This window comes from Rhinatrema bivittatum, chromosome 9, assembly GCF_901001135.1.
Source record: "Rhinatrema bivittatum chromosome 9, aRhiBiv1.1, whole genome shotgun sequence".
Classification (NCBI taxonomy): Eukaryota; Metazoa; Chordata; class Amphibia; order Gymnophiona; family Rhinatrematidae; genus Rhinatrema; species Rhinatrema bivittatum.
Window position 1 is genome coordinate 162,331,977 of NC_042623.1, and position 26,291 is coordinate 162,358,267.

The window sequence follows — 26,291 nt, forward strand, 5'->3', positions numbered from 1 at the left end:
TTATCCAATGCCCTACTGACTTTCAACCTGGTGTCTTGAATATCCCACTCCCAGAACTGTAAAGCAGTAACTGACTTATGGAAAGGAAAGGATCTTGTAGGACCCAGGAGGCCAACCATGTCCACTGCTCCCAATTCGGAACCCTCTCGAGGGATCTCAATGCCCAGTTCCTTCAGAACAGTGGGAATGAGGGGACTCAGCTCCTCCTTGTGGAACAAACGCATCATCAGCTCCTCCTTGTGGAACAAACGCATCATCTCCCTCGACTGCCATGCTTTTTGATAGCGCCTGATCCAGGTCCTGCTCAGCTGCCCCCAGAACCGGATCCTGAGGGTCCAGTCCCTGGTGATCATCCTTGTCAGAAGTGTCAGAAGAACTATCCGCAGCAGACGGTGGCACTAAGGCCCTCAGGAGCCGTCTCATCCTCGTGGCCCCCACATCCCTGGAAGGCCTGGACCTCTTTGCCAGGCCCACCGAAGTCTCCTTCACAGTTTTTTTGCACGCAGGCTTCCTAGCCTTATAGGCCTTGTGCAGTAAAAGCACAAATTCGGAGAATGAAGAAGATGTGTCAGACTCTCCCCCAGGGTCCTCCTCACTACCTAAAGAGGCCCCTTTGGCCTCTGGACCTCCCAGGAGGTCCCCACCTCCAGAGACAAAGAGGAAGAATGATCTCTGCCCCCCCCCCCCCCCCGGCGGTCTGTGCAGGAGTGCTGAACTTGGCCAAAATGGCCACTGTTCCTGCTTTCAGCGGGAAGAGATCATTGGGGTCCTGTCACACCAGCAAGAGCTCCCAGGCTTTCAGCATCTGCCCAATTTTACTCCCACCAAGCTCCCCAAAGGCCCCTCCCCACAGGGAGGCATTGGGCTTAAATACCGTCACAGGAGAGATGTGCGCTTGCGTTCCCACAGACCAAACAAATCACCCCACGTAGCATAGAAATTGTTGTCAGGTGGGAAGGCAAACAACAGCGCCAGGCAGGGAGAGATAAGAGACGCCGGAGAGTCAGAAATAAACAACTGGAACCGCCCAAATGAGGAGAAAGCAGTGCCGGGCCGGGATGCGAGCTGACTCTCAGCAAGCCCCGACAGACAAATCTCCTACTCTCTTTTTTTTTTTTTTTTAAACAGAAAAACTTTAACCAAGCATAAGAACATAAGAAATTAAGAAATTGCCATGCTGGGTCAGACCAAGGGTCCATCAAGCCCAGCATCCTGTTTCCAACAGAGGCCAAAAACCAGGCCACAAAAACCTGGCAAGTACCCAAACACTAAGAAGATCCCATGCTACTGATGCAATTAATAGCAGTGGCTATTCCCTAAGAATAATTGATTAATAGCCATTAATGGACTTCTCCTCCAAGAACTTATCCAAACCTTTTTTGAACCCAGTTGGCTGCAGGCTCCATTGGTCCCTTAGGACAAGTGATCTGGGTCCCCCGGGTTTCAGCCCTGTCCAGCAAGAAAAGGGAGCGAGCCACATAAGGGTCCTTGACCCCCTGCTCGTCCACCTCAAGAACCAGAGGGGATGGCCGCACCAGGACCTAGCAACCCTCTAGGAGGCCAGCACCACTGAAAACTGCAGTTCTCTCTCTTGTTGCTGTTGTTTGTTTGTTTGGGTTTTTTTGCAACTCAGACTGCAGGCTTTGCACCTCCACTATCTGTTAGAGACAGAGAAATACAGAGGGACTGCAGGTGGCACCTCGGGTTAAGTGGCAGTGTCAGTAAAACTTTCTCTGTCTCCATCTGCTGGAGGGGAGGCAAAACCCAGGAGTCTGGACTGATCTGGGTACGTACAGGGAAAGTGCTATTTTGAAGACTGCAGCTGGTAAAGCTTTAAGAGGAAGAGGTGAAGGAAGCAAGGATTTGTTGAGAGGGAGTAATGGTGCACACAGAGTTATTGAAGGCAGAGGAGACAGAGACTGATATTTTTTGAAAGATTTTGAGAACAAGATAAATGGATGCATGGTAATTGAGAGAGGGGAAGCGGAAGAGTTATTGAGAAAAGGATGAATAAGGGGTAAAGGTGAATAGAATTTCCAGATCGCCTTTTCTCTGTTCTCAGACCTGGGACATGTGCCATCCTGCTCCACTGTATTATCATGGTAGAGGCCTGACATTCTGACTGTACAGACTGCGCAGACTTTGAAGAAAGCAGAAGCAGCTCTCGGCCCGCCAGGGAACAACTACATCAGACTGAGTCTCACGCTCTGATCTAATACTGCTGAAGGGCAAAGGGAAAGACAATATGAATGATCTTCTAAAAAAGAGCGTGAAGCAGCAGCCTGCCCGAAAAACCTCCCAGAACAATTTAAAGGACCGGTCCCAGCAGCCTCTGGTCCCGCTCCACTTTAAGACAGAGCTTTATAAGTACAGGGCAGCACCCAGAGCGGGATGTAACGCAGTCTCAGAGGGGAGCAGACAGAGGCCGAGAATTACAGGAGAAACCAGCAACTTCCTACAGGACTGAGAGTAAGAAGGGGGCAAGCCTTGAGAATAGGAATGGTTAAAGGTCCTGTGACTATGAATGCTCTGTGAATACTGAAGATTTAAAGCACCCTAAATAAAAGCACTGAAAAAGCCTTGACTGCTCATGTGTTGTGCCACAGAGAGAGATATACACGCGGGGGGGGGGGGGGGGGGGGGGGGGGGGGGGGGGGGGCAAGAAGGTATTGAGAAAGGGCAACCTAGATAAATGAAGGAATACTGAAAGAGAACGAGTTAGGGTGAAAGATTCGTGAGAGAGGGGATAGGTTTGCCAGAGATGGATAAATCGGAAGAATAAACGGAGCGTTGGGAGTTTATTAAAGAAGAGCGTGGGAAAACAGTCTCAGGGTACCAATTCAGAGCTTTTATTTGAACAAACATCAAGCATTTATTTATTCAGTGGAAAAGACTGAATTGTCAGTTCACTGATTGATTCAGTCTTTTGCATGCAAGAACACCTGTACATAGCCTCTTCCTCCGCCTCAGAATGGGCAGAGGAAGAGGAAGACCATAAACCTGAGGGTGATTGTTTTTCAGTTCCTGGCAGAGGTTGCTGGGCTGTGGAAAGCACGGGTTACCTTGGTGAGATAAGTGTACTCTGCAGCTGTGCTCAAATTCAACAACTTCTTCTGCTCCAGAGCCATTCCTTGTACCATGCAGTAAAAGATATGATAGTTCCTCTCCTCTGGAGCCTGGAATGAGGAAATCATAACCAAGAGTAGAAACAGAAATGTAACTGTTAGCACGTATCTTGAGCTAATTGGGATCTCACACACACACACACACACACACACACACACACACACACACACACACAGAAACGCGATGGCAAAAAAGACCTAATAGCCTATCTAGTCTGCCCATCACATCAACGAATTCAGCTTTACAATTCCCAACTCTCCCTCAGAGATCCCCTGAGTTTATCCCATGCTTTCCTCCATTCAGATACTGTTTCTGTCTCCACCCCCTCTAGTGGGAGGCCGTTTCATGCATCCACTACCCTTTCTGTAAAGAAATATTACCTAACTTTACTCCGGAGTCTATCTACCCCCTTTCGCCCTCATTCTAGCGCCTTCTTTCCATTGAAAGAGGCCCACCTCCTGTGCATGGAAACCGTGGAGGTATTTAAATGTCTCTATCATATCTCCTCTCTCTCTCTCACCTCTCCTCTAGGGCAGTGATCCTCGGACAGTGCGTCGGGACACGCTGGTGTGTCCCCCACAGGTGGGAGGTGTGTCACCAAAAGTTTTATACAGCAACTTATGCTTCCTAAAACAGTCACATGTGCCTGCTGCTTGAGGAGCGTGCAGAGCAGGGGAGTACCTATGTTTTTTAGTCTAGAAAAAGGATCCAAACAAAGTAGTAGGTGCAAGTCTGTGCACGTACTTTTCCAACTCATTTTTCAAAAGGGAATAGTTTCCCTTTGGAAATTGGTGCAAACTCTATGGGTAAAAACTCTTTGCGGACTTTATACTTCTGCACACAGTTTGAAAGTTTCCCCAGAGAGGGGCCGATGCAATACAGTGCGCTCAGCCAAGTGCACTGTTTAACCCGCTGTCGGACACGGGTTAAATAGGCGCTAATCCACCCCCTAATGCAATAGGGGGATTAATGCCTATTTAAAGCGCGTCCGATGCGGAGTGAATGAGTTAGCGCTCATCACATGCAAAAGTACAGAAAAGCAGAAAAAAACTGCTTTTCTGTACTTTTTTAAAAGTAAAAAAAAAAGAAAAAAAAATCTCTGCCGGCCGCTTTGAAGACCGACGCCGAGTTTATCAGCATCGGGGTTCATAACCGGCAGACCGTTGGTTTTCATTACTGCAGCCGGCCGGTTATGAAAACCGATGCTGGCCGGTTATGAAAACCGATGCCGAGTTTATCGGCATCGGGGTTCATAACCAGCAGACCGCCGGTAACCGCGGGGTCGCGTTAGCAAGGAGGCGCTAAGGTTGACCCTAGCGCCTCCTTGCTAGCGCGACCCGCTAATTTGCGTATTGACTGGCACCCCCCCTTGCGGGCGCCATGCGTGCATTAAGAAAGCGGGCGCTGAAAAGTCAGCGCCCGCTTTCCGTGAATAACATTGCATCGGCCCCAGAGCCTGGCTTCTCAGGTTTTCAGTATTTGCATATTTCCGTTTTTAATTTTCGGTCCTTTATTCTGTAATAGGTAAGGGTCAGTCTGTGTGTGACAGAGGTGAGGGATTCTGCTGACTATCATGTAGGTTCTGTGTAGGGATCTTTAGCAGTCCAGTTTGGTTTGTTTTTCCGAGAGGAAGCGTATTGTGTTCTATATTTGCAGTGTTGTATTTTCATAGGAAGGGTTGTTGCTGTTTGAGTTCTGGATGTTGGTGCTGTAATGGAATGGCAGGTCTGCTATATAGATTCTAAGTGTCTCTTTTTGTGCAGGTTTTCATGTTATTTCACAAAGTGTCTGGCAGGGGAGGGATTTGAAGTGCTGTTACTAAGGAGATACCAGAATTTGAATATATCTTTTTGTATGGCAAGTTGAAAAGGGAAACATTTCATGGTCTGGGGTACTGATATGCTGACATTGGTGATACATCTTCTATGGTCAAGTCCAATAGTAATGTCCAAGCAGCATTGTCTGAATTATCAGGAAGGCTGCTTACCAAGTAAAAATATTGCAGTAATTTTGTTATGGGTTTGACAGTTGCTTGGTTTTGCTTGTAAGTATTATTATCCTTAATATAAGGCATGGTGGTAAACTGCACGGAGCGGCAGTTACTACCGGTACCCTTAACATGAGCATCATCTGTCAAGTGTGTCACGGCGGAAAAAAGTTTGAGAACCAATTCTCTAGTGTATATAAGTTTAGATTCTTAAGTCTGTCCCCAAATGCTTTACAACAAAGACCTGTAACTCCATTTCAGTTGATGTGCTATATCCTAAGGGAATAAAAGAGAGGGCCCAAATAGCAAACTGAAAAAAAAATTATTGGTCAGTAGTAAAGCTTCAAACCAATAAACAAAAAATACATCCATCAAAAGAAGGTGTCAGCAAGGTGTGTCCTGCTGTGGTAGGCAAGGACCACCAGGTCAGTTCAATCATCCACCTCCAAAAAAGGGGAATTTTTCTGAGATATTTTTTAAAACATATAAAAGCAATATTAAAACAGTCTAGATTATTCTTGAACAAAAACCCCAACATGGTCAGTGTTTCGCTGAAAAAAAGCTTCTTCAGGGGTAAGTTATGATCCACCAAGAAGACTGTTAAAGTTCAGGCAGGACTCCAAGTCTCAGAGCAGCGTCTTGACCGGACCACTGAAGGAAAAGAAGAATGACCTTTTAAAAGGTCAGAGATGGCTTAGCCAAGTATGGGAAAAGTGACCCACCCTTGGTGTAGCCCCTGCTTCTGGAAGTGTCTCAGATTAAGATGCTTATGTACTTCCCTCCAGCTCTCCTCTGCAGTCAATCTTAAAAATTATCTCACAAAATTCCCCTTTTTTGGAGGTGGATGGTTGAACTGACTGGGTAGTCCTTGACTACCACAGCAGGACACACTGACAGGCTTGCTGACACTTTCTTTTGATTAGTATTTCTTTTTTATTGGTTTGAGGCTTTACTGCTGACCAATACAATTTTTCAATTTGCTATTTGGGCCCCCTCTATGGTGTAATCTGGTATCTGTTTTGGGCCCATAAAATTATTTACATCTCAGAGCTAATATCAGTTTTCCTTTCCCTATTCTCCTTGTCCCAAGGGGTGGGTTCTTTTCTATTGGAGGAAGAAAGGATGATCTTCAAGACCCAGGCAGTTTAGTGGAATCCCCTCCTTTCTCCTCTGTGTTACTGCGCTTTCTTTCTGATGGTGCTATGTGGACCAAAAAGGGGAAAAACCCTTTGAAAGTCCAAACTTCCTCTGAGATAATAGAGCCACAGCAACCCCTCACCAGCAACCCCTCACTTGCAGGGGGTGGGCACAAGGATCTTCTAAACCCTTGGCCTCCGGATCCGGGGCTTGTCCCTCACCAGATTTGACCAGGGCTTCACCACAGGTAAATCCAAAATTACCCAAACTGTGAGAAAAGTCTCTTTGCCACAAAACTGGAGGCAGATCCTAACAGGCAAGGGGTGCACTGCAAGAATCTCCTCTCAAAACAACAAATTAGGCCGGGCGGACCTAACTCAACTCAGACGTAACAAAAACAGCTCCTCACACTCTAGAAGCTAAACCAAAATTTGAAGCCTGAAATAAGCAGTGTTTTAACAGTGTTTGTTATGTCTTGTTGTGAATTTTATCATTTTTATTATTGTATGTGATGTTTTACTGCATCCCACTTAGTAGGGGGTGCTCTTTATAAGCAACTTATGAATTGTAAATAAATAAATAAACAGCTTGAATGGCAGATTTAATTTGTGGATGGAATGATAGAGAGGTATTCATAATGCCTCGAAGGATTCTTACCTGGTTAACAACTGAAATGTCAAAATTATGAAAGTGCACATCCACCAACTCAAGAGGTTTAAAGGGAAGTTTAATTTGTTGAGCAAGGATCACATTAAAGAAATATTGAGTCAGGACCACATTAAGGTCCCATGGCACTGGTAGTTTATTGACTGGAAGTTTGGTATGCCACAGTCCCTTCATGAATTTTGATACTAAAAGTTGGAGAGAGAGAGAATGATCTGTTTAATCTGTGCCATACGTACTGAGTATGGAAGTTTTTTGTAATTAAACAAGTAATTAATCAAGGAGGTGATATCTCACATAGATTGAGACAATACGAACAGAGATTTATTTATAATTGGGGCACCTTGAGTCCCGAAGGTTTGAATAATAAGATAGAGTGGGCAGCTTTCATGTGATTTAAAACTTGTTGAAATGATTATCATTCCAATTTAGGGTTGTATTTAAGAACATCAGTACGTATCTATGTAGAACCGTTCACGCAATGGCATTTTCAGGAGAAAGTGGTAGTATGCCAGGAAGGATTATGGCTATATCTGGTCAGTATGGATTTCATGGTTTAGTATTTTTTTATTTACATCATAGTAAAATCAAATTAAAAATTTGGTTATGTTTGTATATGGTGTGTGCTTCCATTTTCAGGTGGTGAATATTGTTGAGAGTATACGTTTGTGTCTTATGTCAAAGATGAATATTGAGAGGAAACCTGACAAAACTTATGCTAGACATGAGTTAAACATTCACAATATTGGAGAACAGCGAGAGGCATTAGAAGTTTGTAATTTATGGGTTTTTGTTGAGTGGCTATAAATGGGGTCATTTTACATGTTGGTTAATTTGATATTTTATTATGCTACAGCTATTGCCCTCTGAGGAACCCTGATTAGGCAAAATGAGGATCCCTTGTCAGGGATTACTGATCTGCATATATCACATACTTTGGAAGGAGTCAATGGCATTGGAGCATTGGAATAAATAGGAGGAAATAGAAGAAGATCTGTGGAGGATTTATATGTGGAAGGAATCATCAGAAGAAAACTGAAACTTCATTGATAGGAAGTGATCCTTCTTTTATAGTTAAACATACAGTATTGCCGAAGTTTCTAGAATCACGTGACTGCCCAAAGACTCATTTACAGAGACACATCATGCTGTAGTCATGACAACCTATCCCTGAACTGCCCTGACAGGTTTTTCAGGTGTAGCTCATTTGCCATCACTTTCCATATACTCCTTCTGTCCTGTAGATGATCTTGTCCAGTGAGGGTTCAACAGAATAGTGCCTGAAGCTCTCGCTGTTGGTTTCTTCTGATCTTCCTTTGATCTTCTGTGTTGTGTAAACAGGTAGTAGGTCTGTGTTCTGAATAGACAGTAGGCCTGAATTCTGTTACTGGTGCCAGGACTTTAATTAAAGCTGTAACCTCAGGTAATTTTCATTCATCTGGCTCCTGCAGTTGAGATAGGCATCTGTGAACCACAAGCTTGTATGTTGGTTTCATGAGAACCAAGCTTTCTTGTATTATGAGTTAAATATTGCCATTGAAGCCCACCTGGCCTTTAATTATAGGCTTTGCAGAGCCTACAAGTTTCCCAGATCTTCCACATTCTTGAGTCTAAGATGGTCAGAAGGTCACTGTATTTCAACAGTGTCAGTATGAATCAGTCAGCGAGGATTCTGGGACTGGCTGAATGAGCCAAAGTTCTGAACCAGAGTTCTGAATTATATCATTGTCCCTCTTGTGACACCTTCAATGGTTAAGGTGGCATACCCAAGTACCAGAGGTGAAGGTAGAACAGTGAGAAGTGACTATGGCAAATGAGCTAAATATGTAAGCTAACAACTAACCTTGTGTATGTGTTATCCCTCTAGATTCCCCCTTAAAGTAAATGAGACTCATAAGCAGACATGTACTCATGAATTGACAAATAATAATCAGCATGTTTTGTGACAGAAGGCAGATGTGTATTGTAAAGACAGTGTCAGCGTAAATCCTGCTGTGCACTGCAGTTTAGGATGAAACAGATTAATGTGCTGTAATCACCAAAGTGAGGCTTGGAATGCCTACTTCCCCAGTTTCCACAAGATGGAATAATTTTACGACATTCAGTATTACTGTTGGTCAGGAAGCTGATGCTTTAGGCTCTCATGGAATTGCTGCTAAAACAGAGGATTATGCAGTTTCTGGAGTTCAATGCATTGAAAGATCCAAGGCAGCATAGTTTTACTAGAGGTAAATCTTGTCAGATAAATCTGATCAATTTCTTTGATTGGGTGACCAGAGAGTTGGATCAAGGGAGAGCACTAGATGGTGTGCACTTGGATTTCAGTAAGGCTTTTGACACATTTCCACACAGGAGACTTATAAATAAATTGAGTAGGGATGTGAATCGTTTTTGAACGATTAAAATTATCGTTAGATAATTTTAAAATCGTCCAAAATCGTTAGATACGCAATACAATACAAATGCCCCCAATTTATCGTCAGGGGCATTTGTATTGTATCGTTAAATAGGGCGCGGGAAAAACCGGCGCAACCAAAAAAACCCTAAAACCCACCCGAACCTTTAAAACAAATCCCCCACCCTCCCGAACCCCCCCAAATTGTTTTAAATTACCTTGGGTCCAGTGGGGGGGTCCCGACGCGATCTCCTCCCGCTCTCTGGCCACCGCTGCATTGAGAAATGGCGCCGGTGGCCCTTTGCCCTTATCATGTGACAGGGCAAAGGTAGCGCCGGCGCCATTTTGTTTCCTGGCTCCCGACGTCACGCGTGCGGGAGAGCGCCCCCGGACCCCCGCTGGACCCCCAGGGACTTTTGGCCAGCTTGGGGGGGGCCTCCTGACCCCCACAAGACTTGCCAAAAGTCCAGCGGGAGTCCGGGAGCGACCTCCTGCATGCGGGCCGTATTGCCAATCTTCAAAATGGCGCCGGCGCTACCTTTGCCCTCACTATGTCATATGGGCGGCTGTCGCCCATTTGACATAGTGAGGGCAAAGGTAGTGGGAGGAGATCGCGTCGGGACCCCCCCACTGGACTCCAGGTAATTTAAAACATTTTGGGGGGGTTCGGGAGGGTGGGGGATTTGTTTTAAAGGTTTGGGTGGGTTTTAGGGTTTTTTTGGTGTGCCGGTTTTCCCGCCCTCCCCCGATTTACGATTTTTAACGATTTTTAGAAGAAAAAAAACCTCGATGATCAGATTTCCCTCCCCCCCCCAGCCAAAATCGATCGTTAAGACGATCGATTACACGATTCACACCTCTAAAATTGAGCGCTCTTTATATGGAACCTAGAGTAATGGACTGAGGCCTGGATTTATCAAAATGCAGTAAATATCACATAGTGTTTTATGGTAATAGGGAGTTTATTGCAATAACTTTTTTGCACTTTGAGATAAGTGCCAGAATGTGGTATTTTCTACATACAACCACTGGGGGGACCATGTTTACTGAGTGAGAGAGGGAGAGGGAGAGAGAGCACACCTAGCCATAATGTCTTCTCCCTAGATAGGTATTTGTATCCCTATGGGAGGCCCACCTAGTAACTCAAGGTGAGGTTTACGTAGTAGTGTAGGGGTTTAGGGACCACTTTGACATTCAATGTGAGAAATATGTGAGAAATATGAACAGAATAGTGGTCTCTTGTGAAGATTTGATGACCTACGGAGAGAGGAAACTCACCCAAAGATGAGATTGGTGCAATGTTCTCTCCACTTAGCTTGATGGACTCTCTACCTGGGTAACATCAAGCTAGGTGGCGAGAACATTGCAAAATCTCATGTTTGAGTGAGTTTCCTCACTCCAAAGGTCATCAAATCTTCACAAGAGAGCACTGTTCTGTTCGTACATCTCACGTTGAATTTGCATAAAACACGCCCCTTTTGCTATCGCAATCGATACTTATCACATTTTGATAAATCCAGGCCTGAATCTTTTTTTTTCCGTTCACTGTTCTTGCTATTATTAATAAACTCATCAGTTTATTAGTTCTGTCCTGAAAATGACTGATGATCTCAGTATTTTTCTGTATTTGGTCTGTAGGTGCATTTCTAGGAACTGTGTGATCCTTGGGTTCTGTGAGGTCTCAGTGTCCCTAGAAACCACCAGGAGATAGCTTGCAGGTGGGGTTCTTGCCCAGAGGCAAGCAGTAAGCCAGTTGGCAGGTGGGAGGCAGCCAGTGTAGGAGCATGCGCCCAGGTGCAGATGGGCCTGGGCAGTGCTTGGCAGGACCCTCTAAGTATCCACCAGGTTAACCTTGAGTGGGTATTAGGGGTAGTACTAAGGCATTACATGACATCTCTATTGCCAGCCTCCACACCCATTCCTATCATAGCTACCAAACCTCCAGCCTGGTATAACAGAACTTATAGATTACAATTCAACCTAATATTAAATATACTGACTTAAAAAATATTTTACATCACCTAAACCTGGTAAAAATCTTAACATTAGCAAGCTAGCTAAAACAATAATCAGATTATGCTATCTTGAGAAAGCTTGTCCGAACAGTCGTGATTTAAGATAGTTCCTAAACATCATCACTGGTGTGAGGGAGTGGTGGATCTCCTTTAGTATCTGAATCCACAGCCTGGGAGTAGCATAAAAGAATGATGTCTCCCATCTGTCAGTCTTACTGCCTTTATGGTAACTTTAGCAAGACCTCCTGTGTCAATCTGAGTACTTGGGATGAAGTTTTTTTTGTAAATATCATGGACCCAATTACTGAAGCAATTTAAAAACTAAGACCAATGTTTTATACTTGGCCCAGTAAGCCACTGGTAATCAGAACAACTTTTTAAATGCATATGTAATCCTATCCTTTTGTCCGATCTCCAGGAAAAGCCGGGCTGCTGTATTATGAGCTACTTGTAACTTCTGGAGTAAGCAATTGGACATTCCTACATAAAACATGTTACCATAATCGACAGATGATGTAACTGATGCATGAAACACTGATATAAAAAGCTTTGTCCTCAAAAAGCAGATGAAACTGCTGCAACACTCTCAGTTGGCCAGAGAAGGACCTTAGGACTGCAGTAACCAGTAGTTCCAGGGAAAGTAAAGAATTTAGCTTTGCACACCATCTTTGAAAAGAATATCCACTCCATCAATAATGGGGATCTTATTCAGCTGCCAACGTGAATTGTTAATGCTCTGTCTTACCCATAAAAGCTCTGACATTTATGGGTTCAGTTTTAACTTGTTTTGGCCAAGCCATTTTGAGATAGAGCTCAGGTCCAAACTGAATTTCTTCAGAGCCTCTTCCTGGTCCTGACCCAGGGGAAAGATCAGCTTATATTTTGTGTATATCACAAATGTCTTTATTTGACCTCACCTGTCGGCAAACCCTTGATTTCTCCAGCAAGAACTGCTCAATTTTAGCTCCTTCTATAGATCCCATTTGGTTGAAGTGAATGTCAATGTATTTTCCAAAACGGCTAGAGTTGTCATTTCGAATTGTCTTGGCATTTCCAAAGGCTGGAAAGGAAAATGGGTGACATGTGAGAAGAGACCATTCATTACTCACAATTAGATATTTCTAGGTTTTCAACTGCCTGCTCAGCTTAGTCCTTACTGTTCCCTGGGGGTGTGGGGACATAAAGTGAGAGGTATATCATAAGAGAGAGACCTATAGTTTTTCTTTAGATATCTATCTGATAAAATGCTATTAGATTACAAGTTTTATATTCTCTGGTTCCCATAGAGAGACAGCTTTATCTGCTAAAAATGCCCTTACCTGGTGCACTGGCAGCTTAGGCACTTAAATATATAGGGGCAGATTTTCAAAGCCTACGCGCGTAAATCCAGGTGGATTTATGCGCATAGGGGGGGTTACGCACGCTGGGCCTATTTTCAAAAGGGGCTGCGCGCACATGTTATAAAATCGGGCGTAGATTTGTGCACGCCGGGTTGCACGCACAAATCTACGCCCATGCTTAGCTATTAAAATCCGGCCCAGTATGTTTAAGAGTGGTAATATATTCTAATGTAAAAGCAAAGACCTGTGATGCTAGGTCAGTTCCCCTAGTTACTTCTTATTGTGTGACCTTGAGTATGTCACTTAGGCCGGGATTTGCTAACGACGCACAGCTCTATGAATTGCGTGGTGCAGTGGGGGGCGAACCTGCATAGCCAGCAGCGATCGCACCTCCATGGTGCTTTTGCACCCAATAGCACCATCATAAAAGGTGGTGCTATTGGGCGCAAAATTAGAAGCGAAAAGTCTCCTTACCTTTTCGCCATCTGCGCTGTCTTCGTGGCATCCGCCCCGGTGCCGCCCCGACTCTTTCCCTTCCGGTGGCTACTCCTCCTCCCCGATCTAGCTATCGCGTGCGCTAGCTTTAGAATATAACCCCCTTAGCCTTCCTATATGTAGGCAGACCCAGTGGTTCATTATCAATGATGTATACTGCCATGCAGAAGATCCCCAGTTTCATCCTGGAGTTGGGTCAGTTGGGGGAAGAGTAGAAATCAACCGAGGGAAGAGGCGATCTTCTGTTTTGTTTTGGTCACTATCTGGCACTATGTGAATTTTCAGGTGCTAAAATGGATCATATTGCATAACGAAGTGTGGGACATGCTGGCCTTGAGCAAGAAAAATGGGATCAGTGACACAAAAATATAAATAAGTACACACAGTGTACACTAGTGGCTCAGCAATAATTATGTGCATTGCCATGTAGGAAAAATGGTTTCAGTTCCTGAACTCAGTCTCTGCTCCTTGAACCTACTGGGGTTAGATGTGCTCTGGAGGCAGCATTCCCAGCCCTGAGAGGGAGGAAGCATCAGCCATCACACAAAGGGAACACCTACTGGTCAGAGTCAAGGTGTGGATGTACAAGGTTTCAGAAGAAGCCATGGTCTATGGCCCTTATTCAAGGCCTGTCATTGTGATAACTGGGCTTGATGGGAGAGAGGGAATAAAACATATTAGGATATGGTGGCAAAGCAAAGGTCTGTTCTCCAAAGTGATATTAAATAATGAGACATGAAAGAGCATGAAACAATAGATTATACATTTTTCATAACCCCAAAACTAGATATAAAAAGTGAACTACTGTCTATGCCACAATATGCTCAAGCACATACTGCATTTGGGGGAATATTACAATATTAAAAGTTCCTCTAGAAGGAACATATACGCTTCCAACACCATCACAAGCTTGCAACACAATATTTCTGCTACGACCTCATGATGTTTTTCATGGGCTCAGCCCATTGCATACCTCTCAGCATTACCTGTGTTCACGCTCTCTGGATCCTGTCAGTGCATTAAACTTTCTTTCTAAGTCAAGAACTGAGAGCCTTAAAACAAATTATTTGCAGGACTTGAATTTCCAAAGGGGACTAAGCTTGATGATACCTTCCAAGATGGGGTTGGCCTCCAGTATCTGCTGTTCGATCCAGGAATGCTGTCCACTGATTGAAGCTAGAAATTGCAGCATCAGTTTGGTTGCTTCCGTCTTCCCTGCACCAGACTCGCCACTGAATGATAAAACAATTAATTTATTTGATTTATTTATTTCCATATTTATGAACGGCTTCTCCCCTGAGGCTATGAAGTGGTGTACAATAGAAAACATAAATACTTAAAATGACAAATTTCAAACATAATACAATACAGCATACATATAATATACCAAATACATGTAATCATACCTGGGAAATCTCAGGATTTCACCTTGATGCTCAGAGAATTTACATCAGTTGCAGGGTCTCAGGGGAAACACTAGAAATCTCAGGGCCTCTCTGTATACAGCTCAGCCACTCCCCTTCCTCAGTAAGCCTGCAGGGAATAGGAGAAGTGGGGCGAGCCTGGAGCAGACACTGCAAGCAGCATGTGGGGGAGAAACTGGAGAGGGGCTGCAGTGTACACAAACCTCAGTCTGCAGCTGTGATTCCAGGGCTTGGGACTCACTCAACTAAGGGTAGAGCGAGGATGCATAAGTCATGGAGCTGAGACTTATAGGGGGAGGGAGCAAAGAAAGTGCTGGAGTCAGGGAGAGACGAAGGGGAAGGGAGGGGAACAGGTAATGGTGATGGGTGGGAGAAAGAGAAAGTGTGGATTAGTTGGGTGAGGGGAGCAGTGAATGAGAGAAAGCTGATACATATTATTCCATTCCTTCCCCTTCCCCCCCTGCTAATCAACAGCAATCTCAGGGTGACCAAAACTCAAAAGTTCCCATGTATGCATATAATACAGAATGCACTGATGGTAAACATATGGCAGGAGTGGCTAACGGGACGCTCACTGTCATGAGAGAGTTAAATTGTAAATGTATGCTGCACTGCTGCTGGGTGAAAGGAAGCAGAGCATTACTGGGAAAAGTTAGTAGAGCCAATATGCATTGTATATACTTCTGTTTCTGTTTCAGTAAATCACCTCCAGCACCTTCTGTGAGTTAACAGGAAATACCTATGACGGCCACAGTTAAGTTCAATGGCACTCAACAAGCACAGCTTCCATTTGGAAATGACCTTCCAGTACTGCTGATACTAATACTCACCAATCTGGTAATTTCAAGTGTTTGGTGTTGTATACCACAAAAGCTTAAAAAAGGATTGCATTCCCTGCTGTGATGGGAACTCCTGGCTTTTTCTATCCATTGTGACTAAAAGCTAAAATCCCAGAGAAAAAAAAAGATGAAAACTCAACACATAAGCATTTCACATTCTTCTTTTTCCACTCACAGTCACTTTCATTAAGTATTTAGGCTACCAACCGGTTCCACAGAGGCCCAAATTTAGGCATAGGCAATGTAGGTAACTGCCTCTGATGCCAGATTTTGATAGGCACTGCCATCCGGGTCTGCCACTGGTTGTCTTCTACAACCAACACCCACAGCAGGTGCAGAAAATCCTTGAAGAAAAGTCAGAGTGGGGCCTGTGAGCCAGCATGTGCTCACAGGCCCTGTAGCAGCCTTGCCCCATGCACAAATTTACATGGTAACAGGAAGCCAATGCTAGAAGAAGGGAACGGGAGGGAGGGGACTCCAATGATTTCTGGCATGGGGTGTTCTATGGATGCCAAAATTTTAAATCTTGCTCTGATTCCATCTTATCTGGATAGGCCTGAGCCAGTCTTGGTTTTACTCCACTGCAACTCTGGACATGCTGTTCTTTTCCTAGAAAACTTGAAACTACTAGTCTAGGGAAGCAGTGGGGTAAAACTGGGAGAAGCTCTGTCTGTTCAGAAAACCTGGGGTCATTTGGTAACCCTAGGAAAGGTCCCAGAGAAAAACTCAGCACAAAATATTAATTTAATTGTACCTACTGTGTGTAGCATCTCTAATAGATCATTATTTTGGAATTTCCCTAGTTTTGCTACTTTATTTTTACCTGTTTTCATTATCTCCTAAATTCATCTTTGACTTGGAGGCAACACTCCTATGAAAGATGAACTACAGTGGATGGCTGAACCCTGCAATTTTAATAAGAATTTAGTAGGGATGTGCATTCGGGAGAAACAAAATAGGAAATGAGACAAAATTTAAATTATAATGGAATTTCATCCAGAGGCCAGGTCCCACGCCTAGGTCTTGGCCCGAGCCCAGGCCCAGCCCAGAGGCTGGGTCCCAATGCCTGGACCTCAGCCAAGGCCCAGGCCCTTAGCCCAGGGTCAGGCCCTGGTCTGACCACTGGAGTCCAGGCCTCATAGGTCCACCATCTTCTTTCTTCAGTCTTCTTCAAACAATGACATCTGCTGGGGACACACCAGAGTAAATTAACTCCAGTGCATCCTCCTCAGTGGAGGGCACCATGTTTTGTGTACAGCTGTTCAATTAACTGAAAATCGGAAAAAGGCCTAAGCCCCAGTGTCACAAATAGGCCTCCAAGCCTGGGCCTTGCGTAGACCTAGGCCTACACAAGGTTGAGGTTTCGACCTGGGCCTAGACCTCATCATTAGATCTCTGCTCAGTCTAGGTAAGTGGAGGCCGGGGAGGGTCCTGGCTCTGGCATTTTTTTTGGGTGGGAGTGATGGGTGGTGGGAACTGGAGGCCCTGTTTCTTTTTTTTTTTTTTTCTTTTTTTTCTTTTTTTCCATTTTTTTAATGTTTATTTTGTTTTTTTGAACTAAACAAACATTAAACAAAATGAAATTTGTGGGGAACCCCCCCTACATACGAAATAAAAAACAAAATAAAATGTTTACTTCTGTACACCCCTAGTATTTAGAAATGCTGTGAGATTGTCTTATTTGTAGAATCCATGAGGAAATTCTAAAATGCCATTTCCATGCTGAGACCTGTCTAACATACACAGTTAACCAACAGACATGGATTTATGCACAGGCTCATTAAGGCATGTGCCCCGTGTAACCTATACTACCTATCTCTCACAGAAACTTGCAGGATCTGTCAAGGAGGTAGACTTTGGGTATATCTTTCTCCCCAGTCCGTCCGCATTCCATGCTCTCATGCAACTCCAAAATAAAACTACAGGATTCACTCCAGTTGAGTACAAACATCTTGTTTATTTCTTTGCATACATAGAGCATGACAGATGAGGATTCCAGACAGGAAGCATCTGTTCGCAGTTCAATCAAATCCCAAAAATGCCAGTGCTTTCAATGATATTAATGCTGTCTGATGTAATCTGATCATTCGCATCAGGCATACTGCTCACAATCTCATAGTCCACTGCTTAATTTCCTTGGACTAATTCAACCCCATGGATGGTTTGCTCCATGCTTCAGTAAGAAGAATCCAGTTAAATTAGTTGACAATAGCTCCCTGGGACTTACAAATGCTCTTCAGGGAGCTGGGGCCTCAAAGGCTGCATACAGGAGTTTACTTTAATTTATTTACTTATTAGACTGCTTTTCACATAAATCATAGAGTGACTCAACTATGGTTGGAGCACGTTCCGATAAAACTATTAAGAAAACATTAACAACCCCTTAAGGGACACTAACTGACTCCTCTTACCTTAAATTCCCAAAGAGGAAGAGAGAGAACAAGAGAGAAAGGGAAAGAAGGGAAAGGGGGAAGGAAGGGAAAGAGGGGGGAAAGAAGGGAGAGAAGGAAGAAAAAAAAAAAAGAAGAAAAGATTTTTTTTTTCTTTTTAATATATTGTGTTTTAATTAACATAGGTGTTTTATCAGTAATATTGCATTTTAAAGTAATTTATTTTAGTTTACGTAGGAGTAATGTTTTAAGTAATTTTTTACGTCTATGTAAATTATGCCAGATGTATAATGTTAGGTTCATTTTAATTGTTTTATGTTGAATTTTGCTACAGCAAATTCTGTTATTGTAAACCGACATGAAATTAATTTGAATGTCGGTATATAAAGTTGATCAAATAAAAATAAATGATTAAATAAATAAAGTGCCTTTTTAATTAGTAAACATGGGTAACACCTAGGGTAGCAAACGTTTGGTCCCATTATAGTGCGGACCTCCAATTCCGCCTTGTATAATGGCCTTCACATGTGCCATGCTCCCCCTTCCCCTCCCAAACCTTCCTCTCCAGCAAAGTATCCTCCAACTGCATTGAACTTGGGGATTAAGTCAGCCTGTGCTCATACTTCCATGGGAGGTAACGCCTATGAATGCAGGCTGCTTTAATCCTGTGCTCACTGCAGTTGGAAGATACATCACTGGAGAGGAGCCCCTGAGGTCTTGGGAGCAGGGAAGGCCTATATTGGGAGGGAAAGTTTTGGAGATCTGTGGGCTTAAGGTGGCACCAGCACCACCAGTGGCCAGGGTTGGCATTAGTATTACCACCAGAAAAGGCAATTTGGTCTACCATATCTATGGAAATACTACAGATTTATAGTGACTGAAGGTCAAATTGCCTATCAACTCTAAATCACAGAGAAAAGTTATGCTGTATCATTGTATTTATGATGACTGATGCATGGAGCTAATAGGAACAAACATTCATCTTAAAAACTCAAAGGACAATTTTCAAACTGTCCACCTAGGTGTAAATTCCACAAGAACAACCTTGCACCTACTTTTCAAAAGGAAAGTGCGTGGTGCTCTGTGTTGTAGGGATCCCATGGTTAAAAATAGCTCCCAATGAATGGTTCAGCATGCAGAAGAGTTTTGCAAAACAGGATGTACCAGCAGTGAAATGAAGCCACTGCAGTCCCCGGCTGCCTTTTTTGTACTCGGCCCTGGGACTTCAGGCTGCTGATGTCACCTGGTCCAGCAGTTGTGGCCAGGTGAGAGTATACCGCTGATCACCTCTCCACCCTAGCTCCTGTTCTTCCCGCTGACATAAAGCAGGAACAAAACAAGTCCTCCTGGGCAAGAGGAAGGTGATCTTGTCAGATACGCTGGCTATGCTATTGTAAACTCACCCCCCACTGGGGAAGGGGGCCACCTTCCCAGCCTTGGAGAGCACTGATCTGGTCACACAGGATGGTGGAAAATACATGAGTTCTGTGGGACTGGAGCAGGAATACTCCTGCAACGCCAGTGAGAGAGGTTTCACAGTTCACAAAGAACAGAAAAATTAAACGGTCCACTCCAAGGTGTGTGTGGGATAACTAGGAATGGCCACGGTTTGGGAAACAGCCAGGAGGACAAACAGAGGCAGACTCTGGCTGTTTCCAAACACAAACTTTATTTAAAACAACAGAAAAGTACAGAACAAAGGCTGCTTACCTTTGCAGCCCTTAGCTATTCAAAGTCCTCAATGTACAATGGCTTCCTACCTTCTCCTTGGGGCCTCCCTAACCCTTCTGGATCCTGACTCCATATACTGTAGTGAGGAAGTCCCCTCTTCACCTATAATCCCTTGCGGGGCAGGTTCTTAAGGAGGATCAAGCCAGAAAGCTGTGGCTGGTCCTTGAAGGTGTTCTAAGGGAGTTTCCTACACACTCCCTCACATATCCTCCCCCTCAACTTAGCCTTGTTAAGGTGAGCATCTGCCTGTACCTGGGATACTTCCCTGGAACTGGACCTTGTTTCTCTCATCATGAACCAGGTAAGGGCTGACTTGTTATTACCTATGTCAACTCGATAAGTACCATGCGACTCTCTTTGACCCCCTTCCACCAATGTCTTATCCCCCTAATGCTTGTAGCTGATTGATGTGCATTCATCGCTGCTTCTTTCAGGGCTTCACCATCCTAAGCTGCTTGTGTATAAACTCGAACCTTCACACAGGGAGGTCTCCTGACAAGACAGTTCATTACAGTCTGGAGGATTCAGACTAGACGTGAGGTAGTCCCAGAGGCTCTCAAACTGTGGGTAGTCCCATCTAAGTACCATGGGACATGAGAGGTGAGGCAGTATGGCCTGTTGGGTATTGTTTCTGGTTCCCATGTATACAGGTGAAGGCTACTGTTTTCTTATTATTGATCAATATTTTCTTGGCTAGGCCTCCCCAGATCAAAGTCCTTAGACTCCCTGAGTCCACCAGGAGTTGTTTGGGAGACTCCTCCACTTCCACTGGGATCAAAAGCTTGCTCAGTCTAGATTGTGAACCTTCCATCAGGTTACAACTGAGAGTCTCTGTTATTCTATGCTCCACTCCTCGTCTTTCCACCAAGGACAATCTTGGACAGTGTGCGCTTTCTGCCAACAATGGGAGCATACCTGTGGGTTTAACTTTGGGGCCTGCCCATTCTCAGGACATGTTCCTGTGAATTTGAGGCCTCGGTGTGGGCCAAGTCACTAGGTTGACATTCATCAACCCATTCTCTTTGAAAAATCAGTCCTTGACAATGTGGCCTCATTGTTGACATTGAAAACACTCCTGGATGTCCGGACTTGGGGGCTCATCCTTTCTTTGAATGCTTACTTTCCTCTGTGCAGCCCTTTGAATCCATCACAGGTAATTTCTCTTGCATAACAGAATACTTTGCTGCTAGCTGTGCTTGATAAAAGGAATCGGTCATCTTCACAGTGGACTTCAGGATAACCTCACTGGTGTATCCACCTTCATCTGGCTGGGTGTAGGCCTTTTACAAATTGCTCAAGGAAAAAGATGTTGGCCACTTCGAGGCCTAATTTCCCATTTGGCTGCAGCAATTTCCACTCAGGTTCCTTGAGTAGGTGAAAAAGATTTTGGGAGTTTTCCCTGGGACAGAGCATCCCTTTCTGGTATCGTAGTCGATATGTTTCTGGGGTACAGCCTGCTCTCTCCAGTATGTCGGCTTTCATGTACGCATAGCTAGCCCTTCCATCCAGATCTGCTGACTGAAAGGCAACCTGGCTGCTACCTGTCACCAGGTTTCCCAAATAAGTGGTCCAAGAAGCCTCTGGCTACTCCACCAGTTGGGCAGTCTGTTCAAAGTTAATTAAGAAAGGTTCCGGGTCTTCCCTGGGCCTATCTTTGATATCATGGGAACAGCTGGCATCAGTTGGACGATCCTAGCTTGTAGGGCATCCACAAAGGCAGTGCTGTATTTGTTTACTGTTTCCTGTACAGCAATCAGGGAAACCAGTAGGGCACTCAACTCTCTAGGATGTGTTGTTGTTGAGGCCTCTGGGTTTGCACAATAACTTGTACTGCTTTTGTTCCTCCTCAAGGGTCTGTATCACTCGTTCCATACTGGTCTCTTTTCAGTTGCACAAGTAGAAAAGCTTGATGACTCTCTGGGGGAAGGACAGTGAAAGAAAACAAAAAAAACTTTCTGGCCTGTCTGGCCCTTACTGACTGAATATTTTCTAGTTGCTTCAGGTGGGGCTAGCCCCCTTCGCCTGCTATAACAGACTTCTGGGCTGTCCCTGCAGCCAGGCCCCAGAGAAAAAAAAAATCCTGTGCATCTAGACATATAGTGGTAGATATTCAAACAGCATTTAGTCGGATGGTGACATCATTCGGGGGCACTGCAAACTCAGAAGTGCGGACCAGGTCTTGGCACCATTGAGCCAGGGTAAGTGGCAGAGCCTCAGGGGAGGCTCCCATTGTGAAGCTGCTGGAGGGCTGATTATAGCCACAGTGAATCCACCACCACAGAAAGAAACGCTGCCAGATAATGAGCTGTAAGTCAGAGAAACAAATTGCCTGGGTACTGCAGGCAAAGGATTCCCTCTCCTCAGTGCAAGCCATTGGCCATAGCAATGGAGGGGGACTCACCCCTCTCCCCTGGTGCCACACAAAATGGAAGTGGACCCTGCCCCAGTCGGATCCCTTCAACACAACTAGATCCAAAGTGACCCCCACAAAAAATAGTGAAGACTTCTGATGTAAGATAAGGAAATTCCTGCAGCACTGGCAATCAGCAGATTTTCAATGGGAACCTCTGCAAGGAATTTGCCTTTGACCATTGACTTGCAAGCTAAGCTGGGGAGGAGGGATAGCTGAAAATAGCCCTCCCTGATAGCAGCATCTCTAATGCATCATGTGAGTTTGGAGCTGCTGGGAAAGAAAGATGATTGCTGTCCTGCCACCATTTCAGAGCTCTTTAAATGTAATTTTTTTGTTGAGTGAGGCATTAAAAAAATGATAAAAATAGTTGAAAGGGCTAAAAACAGAAGTCACCATTTTTATTTGTATACTTTGTAATTCATGTTATTTCTTCTGTATTTTTCGAATAAAGTGTGAAACCCTATGTGGTAGCAATAAACACACAGAACTGTAGAACTTTTCCTGCTCTACCTGCCTGCCCAATCAAAGTGTGAGGAGTGTGCCTGACCAGAAAACCAACATAGAGAAAGGAAACTGACCCAGACTCCTCTCGTTTCTTAGCCTGCCTTGGCTGTATGAACTCTAAGTGACTTATTGAGCATGACTTGCAGAATTCCTAGGACATCTGGACAGGCAGTTGAGCTGGCTCCATAAGGTGATGCCTAATCATAGGGTCACACAAAGCAGAAGCCAAAGAGGGAACTTCAGGCTATATTGTCACAATAAGAGGCACTATTCTCAGAAGTATCTGTAAACACAACTTCAGATGTGTTAATTGCCCTGACCAGAAACATTCTTACAGAACAAAGGACTATCTAGAGAGTGATGGTAAATGGGCCCCACCTTGGAGAAATACTCAGGGGTAGCTAGGGATGATCTTATCATGCTGTTAATACGACAACCAATGTAAATTATTCTCTAAGGCAGTCACGCACACTGGAATCTTCTAACCCAGTACAATATTGTATGTTATCTATAAAAGAAGGATCACTTCCTGTATATGAGGAGATGCTGGTGGTCTGTTTGTCAGAGGCATGGCATCAGCATCTCCAAAGAATACTTATATTGTTCAATAAAAAATTATGCTTTCTACAAAAATCTAAGTGTTCTTGTATCCCTGGATATATAAGCGTCATAAAAAATGGCGTGGCGCTTAACAAGTGTCATATTTATTTATAGTCTGCTTTTTCAGGCACTTCAAAGTGGATTGCATTCAGGTACTGTTAGGTATTTCTCTGTCCCCAGAGAACTCACAATCTAAGCTTGTACCTGAGGCAACGGAGAGTGAAAGTGACTTGCCCAAGGTCACAAGGAACAGCAGTGGGATTTGAATCCTGGCTTCCCTTGAACCAAGTTGTTAGGAAGGAACATAGAAATTAGTGAATACAGGGGGTCTGAGCTCCCCCCTGTGGGAGAAAAAGATGGTGCGTGCTTGATCCTTTATAAATCCCTGCCACCATCTTAAGGCATGGATTCTTAGTTCAGATTTTTCCTATGTTGCCCTGCTGAGGGTGCAGTCCCTCTTTTGATTATTTTTTTTGGGAAAAGAGCCCTGAGGGTCCTCTTCACAGAGCCCTGTGTAAAGAGTGGAAAGCAGAGTGCTTTTGCCCTATTTTTGGATCTAGAGTTTTTGGAGACGTTTGAAGAAGGGAGCTTTTTCTCCACTCTTCTTCTCTCTCTTTGCTTGCCCTATTTCATTAAGAGTTTTGCTTTATTGTTCACCAAGTACCCTAAGGCCCAGGGTCTCAAAATTAGTTTTGGATCCAGAGAAGTACAGTCTTTCACTCAGAAAGACCTGAGGAGTAGCTGATGCATCAAGGAGGAATGAATGGATTTCCATCCATTAAAAGTGGGAAAGAGATATTAAGGTAATTTTTAGGAGAGTTTTCACTACTGACTCAAGTGTGCTGAACTTGAGAAGGGTGACCAGAAGGAGATCTATGAGAACAGAGAAGACTTCAGAAGAGATATGAGAACTGGAACTTTGCATTATGTTAAGCAACGGGGCCTTCTAATCTTGCCATTTCACAGTGGGAGGAATCTGTTGTAAATTTGGGAGATTTGAAGAACAGGTTTACACTTTCTTAACTTGGAGTTAATGGAAAGATAAAGGAGTCAAATTATTGAGGAAGTGGCTATTATAAATTCTGAAGATATTTTACTAAAAGAGTAAGGTCACAAATGTATTGTATTTCTCAAGAATGAACGTCAATTTAACTTAACGTCAAAGAGCTGAAACAGCATTTTCATTCATTAGATCAACTATCAATATAAGAAGTTAGAAACCACTCAGCTTCCATCATGTTTATTGCTATCAGAGACTTAGAGATTATCACTGCTGTATGCAAAAAGACGGAAGGGGCTATGAAACTGAAATGTATGCAAAAGGGCCTTGAAGCTATGCTTCCCCCCACAGGGAGCTCTGGATCCCTCAGAAGTAAAAGCTTTCTTGGAGAACAGTTTGAGGATAGGATCTATTTACCAAGACATTTACCAGGGTTCGCCCACCAAGGAGTTACACAGATTTTCTGGGGAGAGGTGTATGTTCTGCTAATGACAACCTATATCACATTACTGTGCCTCATCACGGAACACTACAATAAGCAAGAGAGTTCAGAAACCCCATTCTTGTTACCTGATCACACAGCACTGGTCCTGCTTCTTACGCTTCATGTTGAAGAAGCAGCTGTCTGCGATGGCGAATATATGAGGCGGCAGCTCCCCAATCCGCTTGTTGGTATACAGTTGGATCTGCTCCATTGTGTACAATGGAAGCATCTGATAGGGATTCACAGTAACCAGGATTGAACCAATGTAAGTCTGCAAAAGGTGAAGCATTAATCGATGGAATGAATACAAGAGCCACAGGAAGCGCTAGCGACAGGTTAAATACAATATTAAACAGCTTTCATATCTTGTAAACAGACAGCCCTAGGGGGTCCAGCCAGGTGAGACGGTTTCCCTGCTAAGTTTTGCTGATAAAAAGAGCATGGAAATCTCTCTCCTCAGCAGCTAGATGTGTCCATCATTCACTCAGCAGAAAGAGCTGTCTATGAAGTCAGCTTGTCCCACACTCTGCAGAAGGTGGCAGATGAACCAATATCACCGCTCCTGCTATTTGCATGGACATGTCCAGCAATTAAACAGTGCAAATTTGACGGCACCTTACCAGTAAATTGCTTTTATCAGAAATAATGCCCAGCCAGGGAGACTGTCTCAATACAGGCAGCAGCACTATTGACCACAAGCAAAGCACTGCCCAATCTAACAACCAACCAAACAGGGCACTGCTAATCATACAGGAACACCACTGTCCATAAGGAGAGCACTGTCCACATTAATAGCCAATACAATCATTTGCAAGAGACCCAAAGGCTCCTTACAAGTGACCATATGTCTCCACTAAGGGGAACATATTATAAGAAAGGGAAAATAGGAGGTACAATGTATTGGACACACATCATTGTGTGTTGCCTGGGTAGTTGAGGAGTAATAAAAACAGAGGCTTAGAATGTGCTGAGATTCTTTGAGGTTGGATCCAGAGGCTCCAGGAGGAAACTTCTGGTTTGTTTACAGAGTAAGTTCCAGGAAAAGCACATGAAGGGATTCAAGGTTAATCTTGAAGGGATTCCTAGAGGGAGTGTATGGGGCTACCTGCTCCGCTAGGGATTTGACTTTGCCAAATACAAGGGACGTCCTTCCAGCTAGCAGGCAAAGAATGTATCACAATGTTCTGAGTGTAAAGAAAGCATGGAGAAGAGACGGCTTAGGGGGGGATATGATAGAGGTCTTTAAAATCATGAGAGGTCTTAAACGAGTAGATGTGAATCCGTTATTTACACTTTCGGATAATAGAAGGACTAGGGGGCACTCCATGAAGTTAGCAAGTAGCACATTTAAGACTAATTGGAGAAAAAACTTTTTTACTAAATGCACAATTAAGCTCTGCAATTTGTTGACAGAGGATGTGGTTAGTGCAGTTAGTGTAGCTGGGTTTAAAAAAGGTTTGGCTAAGTTCTTGGAGGAGAAGTCCATTACCTGCTATTAATTAAGTTGACTTAGAAAATAGCCTCTGCTATTACTGGCATCAGTAGCATGGGATCTACTTAGTTTTTGGGTACTTGCCAGGTTCTTGTTGCCTGGATTGGCCACAGTTGGAAATAGGATGCTGGGCTTGATGGACCCTTGGTCTGACCCAGTATGGCAATTTCTTATGTTCTTATGTTCATTTTGTCTAACATTCTACTATTTCCTAAATTACTCTAACAGATCAGCCTAGCATTTTGAGCCAAAAGCA

The 26,291-nt window shown here is 44.0% G+C and overlaps 1 protein-coding gene across 3 annotated transcripts in view; it reads right to left on the minus strand.

The window, feature by feature from the left end:
- Positions 1–26,291, minus strand: part of MYO7B (myosin VIIB) — a 280,227-nt gene that overhangs the window by 209,584 nt on the left and 44,352 nt on the right. For 2 of the 3 annotated variants that reach the window (XM_029615689.1, XM_029615690.1), the window contains 4 exons: positions 24,630–24,814; positions 14,269–14,390; positions 12,241–12,383; positions 3,063–3,176 (listed from right to left, as the gene is read on the minus strand). In XM_029615689.1, the coding sequence (XP_029471549.1) occupies positions 3,063–3,176; positions 12,241–12,383; positions 14,269–14,390; positions 24,630–24,814 (564 nt within the window). Of the gene's footprint in view, positions 1–3,062; positions 3,177–12,240; positions 12,384–14,268; positions 14,391–14,564; positions 14,666–24,629; positions 24,815–26,291 lie in introns of those variants that run through there. The other variant, XM_029615691.1, reaches the window with a different exon arrangement.